General features: G+C 36.9%; 1 protein-coding gene and 1 long non-coding RNA gene across 2 annotated transcripts in view; one reads left to right on the top strand and one right to left on the bottom strand.

Moving 5' to 3' along the window:
- Window positions 1-1527: 1527 nt before the first annotated feature.
- On the bottom strand, window positions 1528-2128 carry LOC120311558. Its single transcript, XR_005557655.1, has 2 exons — window positions 2017-2128; window positions 1528-1931 (listed from the first exon to the last, which is right to left on the bottom strand). It is a non-coding gene; the product is annotated as an uncharacterized LOC120311558 (long non-coding RNA).
- The window catches only part of AMD1 (adenosylmethionine decarboxylase 1), a 23155-nt gene continuing 14729 nt past the window's right edge, over window positions 2064-10489 (top strand). The window contains exons 1-2 of the mRNA XM_039351197.1: window positions 2064-2655; window positions 9729-9815. Of these exons, the coding sequence (XP_039207131.1) occupies window positions 2522-2655; window positions 9729-9815 (221 nt within the window). The 5' untranslated portion in view covers window positions 2064-2521. The remainder of the gene's footprint in view (window positions 2656-9728; window positions 9816-10489) is intronic.

Consider the following 10489-nt stretch of genomic DNA (forward strand, 5'->3'; position numbering starts at 1 on the left):
GCTGTTTTCAGAGAACTGTATGTTGCTTTATTGTTATTTTTGAAATAAATCAAACTTGAGTAATGTCTTTGATAGAATAGCCAAAATAGCTGTTATAATATCAAAGCTGCAGAAACAATTTTGTTATCTGATGGATGAGACTAATTTGGCACTACACATACCACTAACAATTTTGACACCAAGTTTGAACTGTAGACCTGGTTAAAATACCATATAAAATGTTGCTCTTACTTGATTTTGTAACATTTTGTGGTAAAGAATACTGAGAACTGGAATATTTTCATCATTTTATATAATTTTGTTAGTTCCAGTAAAGGTATTCCATTATGGCTTTTTTAAGGGACTAATGAAGCTGTAATTGATTTTATAATTCTTGAAATAATTAGATTATAAAAGAATATTCCTCTGCTCAATTTCATGAATTATCCCAATAAATGTGCACTTTCTTAATTAAGGTAGATGTTAAGCCTTATTCTACAATTCTTATTTTTGGTTAAAAGTTTATTTCTTTGTCTCACTTCTTTTTAAAAAACATGAAAATGTTTAATAACATTTGTAGCATACAAACAAGAGATAATTGTTTAGATTTGTGCCCTGTAGAGTATTTTCCCAGCATAGACTCATACATCTACTTTGTGGGAGGAGGTACAAAAGTCTCTGATAGTGGATTAATTGTAGTTAATTTTGAGCAGAAATCTTTCTTAGACAATTATTTCAACGTATTTTAACATATTCTTATTATGTAGCTTTATTATGGAAATACTTAAAAAGATACTGCATGCTTACTTTTCCGTTTTATAGACCTTTACTGCTAGTATGAGTATACATATTTGACAACTTCATGTTCCATCTTGAGCTGCAAAAGCATGATTCTGTCTCATGGTACTGAAAAATTCCCGTCTATAATGATACTTTACAAATTATATACAGACTCAGTGATTGGATATTTATGACTAAAAAGACACAATGCATACAGGCTGGAATTCCAAATATACTTATTAAGGAATAAGCACCATTTCCAGCTACAGGACTGTCCTCCAAGTAAACATAAAATGTATTGCAGAACCAAAGGATACAAAATGGGACTTTATGTGACTATTTAAAATCTTAGCAAGATTATAAACTATGGGATAATTTATCTACTGCTAATGGAATTGTAATAGTCTTGATAGTACCATTGATATGATTGTCTGGTTAATTGGATTAAAGACAGAAGAATTCTTAAACAGTCTTTTCAATTAAGCAGTTTAATTTTTATTATTATCCCATATTCCTCATTGCAAAACAGCAGCCCAATGTCTTACAAAATATAAAACTATAGTCACCATAAACATAAATATCCTAAAAGCAGTAGTAAAAACTTTTATAAAAAACCCTCAAAAGCAAAATTAACAGGAAGTATATATATATTGATTTAAAGGAAAGAAGAAATTCTTAAACCTTAAACTTCCTTATGCAGTATTGTTCTGCTTTCAGTGACATACGCAACCCGATTCAATGTTTCTTTATGCAGAAGTCTCTAGGAAGTTTTATATACAAATATACTCTTCCATCAGCTAACGCATTTCCCACGCGCTCTTTATTTTTTTAGAAATAATTGTTTCTCAAACACATACAGGTCTTACTTCACTCATCCACTGTGATTGAATTTTAGAAACCCCCAGCAACAATAGTGATTTTGGGAATTCTGTTAAAGTAAATTTCAACCAGCGCCATAGCGTCTTTCAGAAACGGATCTCTTGATCACTATGTCACACAGGAATTCGCTGTTCTTTTTGTGTCGGCTTTTCAAAAAGAATAACTCCCTGCCGATATTTTCTTCCTTGCTTCTTTCAAGCTCTCGCATGTGCTAGCCGGAGCCATCTACAGCGCACCTCGGTGGAGACCGCACGAGCTTGAACAGCCAACAAACTGGGACGAGCTCCTAGTGCCTGTCAGACAGTTAGAATGCCCTATCAGCGAAGAAAGTGGGCGGGCCTAACGAGCGGAAATCCAATAGCAGTAGACCCCCTGTACCTGTGCGGTTATAAAAACTCTGCGCGGCTTCCCTCACTTCGCTTCCACAGTATGGCCGGCGACATTAGCTAGCGCTCGCTCAATGCTCTTCTCTGTAACGGGAACACACGGAATACAAGGAACCGAACTGCACCGCACCGCACCGCATCGCCTGCTCGCTTGCCTACTCCGCACTTCTTGCCTTCCATTTCCCTCCTTCCCCTACCCCAAAGGACCCTAATAACCCGCCACCCTTTCTGCAACCGCTCGCTCATATATATTTATATATGAGCGCGCACATATACCCATGTATTTTATCTTATAACTTAATATAAGATTACTGCCCCATCCAAGGTAAAACCTGCTTGGGACGGGCTGAGACACCAAGAAGGCGCCGCGGCCCTGCCTAGAAGCAACAGTCATATCAGCTGTAGCTGGTGTAGGTGAGGGCGGCAGCAGCAATTTGGTCGGGTGGGGGGTGTCTGTCGTTTAATTTCTGTGGTTGGTTTTGCGGAGTTGTCTCACCATGATGGAGGAGAACGGTGCACACTTCTTCGAAGGGACTGAGAAGCTACTGGAGGTGTGGTTCGCCTGGCAACAGCCCTCGCCGCAGGAGCCGCACCAGAGCAAGGGCTCCGGCGACCTCCGCACCATTCCCAGGTGAGTTGGGAACCGGCAGGAGAGCCGGTGGAAACGGGCGGGTGGAAGAAGATGGAGGGGGCTAGCCGAGCGAGTGCGGGAATATGCCAGGCCGGTGGCGCGCAGGCCCTGGTGAGCGCCCGTCACGCCGCACGGCTGGGCGGGAAGCGAGCGAACCTAATGGCCGGGGAAGAGGGGCGGGCATGGCGGCTGCTCCATTCAGGACTGCGTTGTGTTGCGCGAGGCGAGGGAGGGACGAGGGCCGCCTGCTCCAAACGGAGGGAGGGAGGGAGGGACTTTCACCGGGACGGCCTTGAGGGGGGCGGGGGGGAGGGGGAGATGGAGCAAGCCGGCCCCTTCAGTAACTGCCACTAACGTTCCCCTGTCGCATGCAGGCCTGGCCTCAGCATGCGGTGGCTGATGGCAGGCCTTTTAAGTTCCCAGTAGGCCGGCGCTCTGAGGAAAACTTAAACAGAAGACCAGTTCACGTCGGGAAAGGCGAAGTTGTGACCTTGCTAAGGCGGGACGTGACCTTTCGTTCCTGCCCTTTTAAATTAAAGCAGGCCTCGGCGATTGCCGGTCGTCGTCCCTCTCTCTTCTCTCTCCCCCCCCGTATATTTACTACCAATGCATGGCGGGCTTTCACGAGAGGGTTCCCTTATTTGGCTTTGCGCTCGTTAACAACGGAGTGTGAACATAAGTGTGTCTTATGCAGAAGGTGATGTTTGATCCTGTGGGAAGGTCGAGGGCCACCGAGATTCTCGCAGTGTTGATCGGAACCGAATTGATAGATGGCTAGTAAATTGCTTGTTGGTATAAGCATTCAACGAACCCTACCTACCAAGCTGGCCGTCACAAGTGGCCGGGCAGGGCATCCACGAATATCTCTGCACCAGCATGATCTTTTAAGGGTAGACTGTGCTTAGTTCGTGGACTCGTAAAGAAACTGGACTACTCGTTCTTTTTCTCTGAAACTGGCTGCAGCTTAGTTATCTGATTCTTGATGGGAAACCTTTTATCAAATCGTTGAGGAAGCAGAGGAGTTTCTTCTGTTTTTTTCTGATTTCTTCCAAGTTCTAGTAAACAATAGTGCAGGCTGTTGGGGAAGCTGGCAAGGATGTTTCTGTAGAATTTATGGATTATTTTTTTTGTTTTGCCCCTTATAGAGTTAGCAAGAGCATGACTACAGACAGTGGCTGGAGTACGAGATTTTATGTATGCATTTGCCTTTCTGGAATTCAGGCAATACAATGGGATAGACAGAAGCCCCTCCTGTGTTTAAAAAAGGTTGCAGATTGAGTTAAATAGGCTTCAGGCTTAAACTCCAGATGAAAAGGCTTCTCCTCCATTAATGAGATCAAGCATTTTTAGTGTTACTTTAAGGGTTGGGTATGGGACTGTCATCTAGTGGGCATTTCAGGAATGTGGAGGAGGCGCTAGCTCCTCAACAGTCATGGGGGAAGGGTTGTATTCTCTACAGCCTTAAATACACAGTAATAGTACTTGTATTTTACTTGCACTGCACGTAGAAAATAATAGCTTGAATCCGCTTCAGTCGAATTCAGACACTTGAAAATTACAATGCCTAGTCTATATGCATGCTTTAATGAGCTACATTTAGCAGAGAGAATAATTAAAGGTAAACTGGAACAATGTACCCTTTCTATGTATGCTTATTCTTAACTCTTCTCTAATAATGTACTGCTAATGTGCTAGGAACACCAAAGAAATAATGGATAGCTTGGATAGAAAGAAAACTTCCTTATAGAAATTGATATCTGTTCTCAACTTTATGTAACTTTATGTATTTGTATTTTTGTTAGCAAAGAAGCTACTCTGCCAATAAATCACCTATGTGGAGTGCTCTTGCAATAATTAGTGCATTTGTAACGTCAGATTTTTTTCTGAAAGCAAAAAAAAGTCAATTTGTTTTTTTATAAGTTTTTATTGATTTTTTAATAATTCAAAAGTACTTATTCAATAAACAGTGTTGTCTGAGTTTATCATCCACTAATACAAATTAAATTCCTAATCTCTTGTTTGTTTCTCCAGCCATTGATAAAATAAGTCCCAAGTTTGAAAATATTCTGTCTCTTTTTCTTTCAACCTCAGAGTAAGTCTGTCCATTTCAGCATAGTCTAATATTTTTTTTAATTATTTCTTCCTCTGGTGGTGTTACTTCATTTTTCCAATATTGTGTGAATATAATTCTTGCTGCTGTTATCACATGTAAAATTAAATATATAGTTTGTCAAGCTTTTCTGGCATTATACCTAATAAAAAAAAGGTCAGGTTTAAAATCTACATGTTTTCCCAACATCCTTTCTAGCCAAGTATGTATTTTTGTCCAACATCTCTTTGCTTTAACATATGTCCACCATACATGATAATAAGTACCTGATTTGTGATTACATTTCCAACATCTGACATATTTTAAAACATTTTTGCTAATCTTGCTGGCGGCAAGCGCCATTTATAAAATATTTTATATAAGTTTTCTTTATAAAAAGTTGACATTGTCAATTTATAATTTCCCACAAGCTTTGCCATTTCTCTAAATCTAAATTGTATTCAAAATTATTTGCCCATATTGTCATTGTTTCTTTTACTTGTTTATCTTCCATTTTCAAATTCAATTAAAAGTCATACATTTTCTTAATTAGTTTTCCATCAGAGGTTAATAATATCTGATCAAACAAGATCTGATCTCTGTAAAATCTATACAATTTAACATCTTACTTGCATTTGTAAATATGACCACCATGATAAACCAAAAAAAGTCAATTTGGAAGGCCATGTCAAATCTCATTATGTAAGAGTTGCATTATGAATCATTTTGCCTACTGTGCAAAAATATAAACAATAATTGGGTTTGTATATTTTTGACTTCAAACTACATTATGCCTAGGTATACCAAGTATGCAGTAGAATAATTTAGTTTTATATGACAGTTCTATATTGTTTGAATTAATCTATTACAGATTTAATGATTTTTAATATATTTAGTGCAGATCAATTTTTAAACTAAATCAGTTATTTCACCTGATATAACAAACTGACTTGTACTGTTCATTTTGTAATTCTAAAACTATAAATAGCAAAAATATAAGAAGTACCTAGACTAGGTATCTAATTATGTTTATATTCTCTTTCCACCACAATATTCATATGGTATAAGTGCTTTCCTTTTGTCCAAGTTTGTCCTTAATTTATTTTTATTTATTTTTTTATTATTATTTTTTGTGGTAAGCTATGCTGAGAAAGTTATTGGTGCATATCACCTATGATCTTGATCGTACAGCATGGAATGTTAAATATATCAGTATGCCTATTCAATAGTTCTGGTAAATGTTTAATTAAAAGTTACTAGGAATTTGTTCATTTTTCTATGGATGACAACTACTGTATGTGTTTCCCTATAAAAGATTATTCATAAAGAATGTCAGCACCTACTCTGATGGTTTCAATAATACCCCAAATGCTACTACAGGAATTACTAAAACTTATGATTGGTCATAGACCAAAATTGCATAAAAGAAATTATGTAATGTAAAATACATTATAGCATATATAGTAAAAGTCTCTTCTTGTGTTTAGACTGCTATCATCAATGCATGAATTCTATAGGCTACTTTTTGACAGCAAAAGTTTCCCTGGAATTTATTATCTGCCAAAAGACACTGTACATAGAATTTGTTTGTCCATCCTGGAAATGGGCTAAGAAGATGCTTTAATAACTCATTATAAATGTCTTGGTAAAAATTACAGTAAAGCAGAGCATGACCCTGTAATTTAATATGCCCATCTTTATAAGGACAAAGTTTTCCATGAAATGGGATTTTGCAGTATTTACTCTCCAACACTGTTGACAGTAAGTTATTAAACTCTGGTAGTGTGAAAGCCCTCTAATACACATTTATAAGTTGATCCAAACATAATGCTAGCTTGAAATAAAATTTACTGTGACCCAGTTGAGCTCTGATCATGTTAACTAGTTGGTAATAAAATGTCTGCAAGCAAATAACCAAGCTCAGATATCACCAGGGACTCCATATCAAGTAACCGTTCTTTGAAAACTTCCATTGCCTGATCTTGTCCCTGGAAATCCACTCCTCTAGAACTAAGAAAACTTTATTTTGTATAAATCACACAAAATATGGCTAATCTTCATAAGCTGATTTACTACATTCAGTATTTGCTTCCATGCTTGTGTGTGCTTATAAAATAAAGGAAAAGAAAACATAACATGTAATAAGTCAAGATAAAAATAAGGTAAATATAAAACTAAATAGAACATTTTTGCTTCCGCTACTCTGCATCCATGAAGGAGGGAGCCATTTTGGTCTCTATTGGGAGATTGTTCCATAGGACTGGAACTACGGTATTACTGAACAGCAACACCTTTGGGTTTTAGTTCCCTTCTGTAAGAGGGAGGGGGAATAAGAGCAGTTTCCCCTTTTTAATTTAATCAGATGGATCTGTTCAGGTTGCAGTAAGCAGTCTTATAAATACCCAAATTCTAAGCCATAAAAAGATTTGCAGGTCAAAATTAACATTTTAAATCATATCCAGAAATCAGTTGGTAACCGGCACAAGGTTCATGGCGAATGGCATGTGCAGATGTAACATGCTGAAATACCCTGAAGTGTTGTTGATATTTGTATGACAAGAAATATGTTAAAACAAAAATGTTCTATGAACTCCAGTCCTGAATTACTCAGTCTTTTTTTTTTTTTTTTTTTGAGACTGGCTTCAACCATAAAACTCTTTCCACTAAGCACAAAAAGTATTGCTATTTCCAGTAACAAGTACTCCTCTCATCATAATATTATGAACAAATGTTTTTCTAACTTTCAGAGATGCATGGTAGCTATCCAATCTTGGTTAGACATAATGTGTGCATTTTCCCCTATATTCTAGAGTTAGAGAACTTACAGCCCTCCAGGATGGCAAGTGAGGAATATTGCTGGGATTTGTTAACTTGGCAGCAGTGAAATGTCTATGATTTCATATTTCTGGGCAATTTGATATTAATCCAGTAGCTTTCTGCATAATTCATTGTCACCTCATTTTTTTAAGAGCCTGGTATGGATGAGAAAGTAGGTGTTATCCCTATCTCTATTGTTTTCTGAGGAAACTTAAGAAGGAGCGTGATCTTGTTTTGCAAGGCTCATCTGCTGAAGCAAGAATGTAAGCAAGAATGTGCTTCAGCAGTCAGTTTTGAAAACACACAGCTCTCCTGTAAGAGTGTAGTGACTGCAAACAAGCTATTGAGTCAGCCAGAATTATGTAGACCTTTAAACAGTACTGTACCTCCTGCCAAGAAAATATAGATAGAATTGCCATTTCCTATGAGTTGGTCATTATTTAAAGGAGCATAAGGGTGTGCAAAACATTTCATGCACGGACCAAATCCAAATAAAGTATTCAACGATTCAGTTCAGTCAGAGATCTTGACCAATCTGGAAGAGTCAGAGGAACATCAAGCCACAATGTACTTGTTTGCTGTATTAAACAAAACACATTTTCTATTTTGTGCACACCTCTAGAAGAGTAGAGTGAGCTTACTTAATATAGGAAAGAAATATGCGGTCTTTAATATAAGAGAACTCTCTTGCTTTCCTGTATACAACCACTAGGAAGTATAGAGGTGTTCTGTATGGTTTAATCCTATAAAACCAGTCAAAGGATTAGTATTCTGTCTGACAACTTAGTTTATCCTCAGTTCTGTCTTACGATAATGACTGAGGTATTTGGCTTGCTGCGAAGTGTGATAGGCTTGGCTTGTGTGCATGAAATGGTTGATGGGAGTTTGAAAGTGTTCATGAGATTTATATAGGACTTTTTCACCCAATTCTGAGGAAATAAGAATTATTCCAGATAATCTGGGATATATATTTATTTTATACCCCTTTATTAGTTTTATAAATAACTCAAGGCAGCAAGTTATTTTATAAATAACCCTTTCCTCTTCCTATTTTCCCTAGAACGACAATCCTATTAGGTGGGTTGATGGGGAAAGAATTACTGACTCAGATAGTTGATCAATATGATGTAACTGGTGGAATGTAACAATATACTTGATCAAATATTCAAAATTAAGAGTAATTGTGATTATCTGAGTACTGTAATGTCTTTATAGTCTGTAATGTCCATATACATTTTAAATTTAAATAAACTGCACATTTTTCTCCTTTGAACTCATGAACTATGGTGGTGACAAATAAACTCTATAACATAGTTTAAATTTACTACCAGTGCCTAAAGGTTTGACACTTGTATACTAGTATCAAAGGGCATTGGACAAGGTCAAAACTAGACATTAAATTTGATTTATAGGAAATCTGCAGTATTTCAGTATGCCAAGATCAGGAGAATAAAATGGTTTTCAAGATATTGGTAATATAAATTACCAAGAATCCATAAAATTCAAGTAAGTTTACAAATTCAAATAGTAATTTCTGACTTTCCACATGTTGTCATTGCTTGGTATAATTTCTTAAACATAAGTTTTTTAATAAGTAATAATGAGGTTGATAATTATATTACTACTATCTGTATCCAGCCATGCGTTGCTGTTGCTCAGTCTGGTTAAATGGAAAAGAAAGAAAAGAGCACATTTTTGTAATATGTTTAATTTCACAATGCTTGTGTGTATACAATATTTTTTGTTGTTCCATTGTCTGTGCAGATATAGAGATTGTCTAAAATCGTAGTGTGTGTTGCTTTTACGTCCAACAGATGGCGCTGTTTTTCAAAAAGCATGTTTTTACCTGTCACAGGTGTGACATCTATATAATAGTAGGTATATAAAAACATATAAACACGCGCATATTCGAATGCAACGTTGTGTCAAAATTTCAAAGCAATCGGTGAAGAACTTTATGAGATTTAAGATATTGAACAAACGGACATTTACATTTTTATATAGATTAAGCTAAATCTATAGATATTGTACAATAGTTTGCACATTTTGTTAAGTTTCCTTTTTGATATTGAAATGTAGTTCGACCTTTGTGATTCAATACATAATCCCCTCTTATTTAAAAAACTGTGAAGTTCACATATTTCCTTTATTGTTTTCCTTTTGGCAGGTTTGAGTGGGACAAACTTCTGGAGAATGTGCATTGTTTGATCATAAGTGTGACAAAAACTGACAAGCAGGAAGCTTATGTACTCAGGTAAGTAAATAAAATTCCTGTACACAAAGAATGGCCTTGTTTTTAATGTATTAAAGTTTTATATAAATATTTATTTGCTACAAAAGTATAAAGTGATGTGCAATGTACAAGTGGTCCTCAACTTACAACCATTCATTTAGTGGCTGCTTGAAATTACAATGGCACTGAGGAATACCAGTTGCTCAGTTAGCCTTCCTGACTAACTGGTTAGGATGTGATTGATCCCATTATATTAATCAATACTTCCCTGTTGATGGGGAGTGTTCCCCTGCCTCAAGGTAGTTATAAAAATTATTGAAGAGATCATATCATGGTACACTATGAACTTTTAAGCAAACTAATTTTTTGGGGGGGGGGTTACGGAGAAAGTGGCAGAAAAGGAGTAACACTGCAGTTTCTGACACATCTGGGTAATAATGTTCATAACCCATTTTTAAACAGTTTTTGGTAAGGGTATACAGAGGCTAAAATGATTGCCTTAAAGCAGGGGTTGGCAACCTTGAACACTCAAAAAGCCACTTGGACCCGTTTCCCAGAGAAAAGAAAACACGGAGCCGCAAAAGTTGTGCGCGCACACACACCGGAGGGGGGGAGCTTGATTGAAGACTTTAATTAAAAAGAAATAGAGGCTGCTGTGCATGAGTTCATGTTCTCTCCCCCTCCCTCCCTCTCTC

Source organism: Crotalus tigris, unplaced genomic scaffold (genome assembly GCF_016545835.1).
Source record: "Crotalus tigris isolate CLP2741 ecotype Arizona unplaced genomic scaffold, ASM1654583v1 scf7180000018371.15429387391:27106975, whole genome shotgun sequence".
Taxonomy (NCBI): Eukaryota; Metazoa; Chordata; class Lepidosauria; order Squamata; family Viperidae; genus Crotalus; species Crotalus tigris.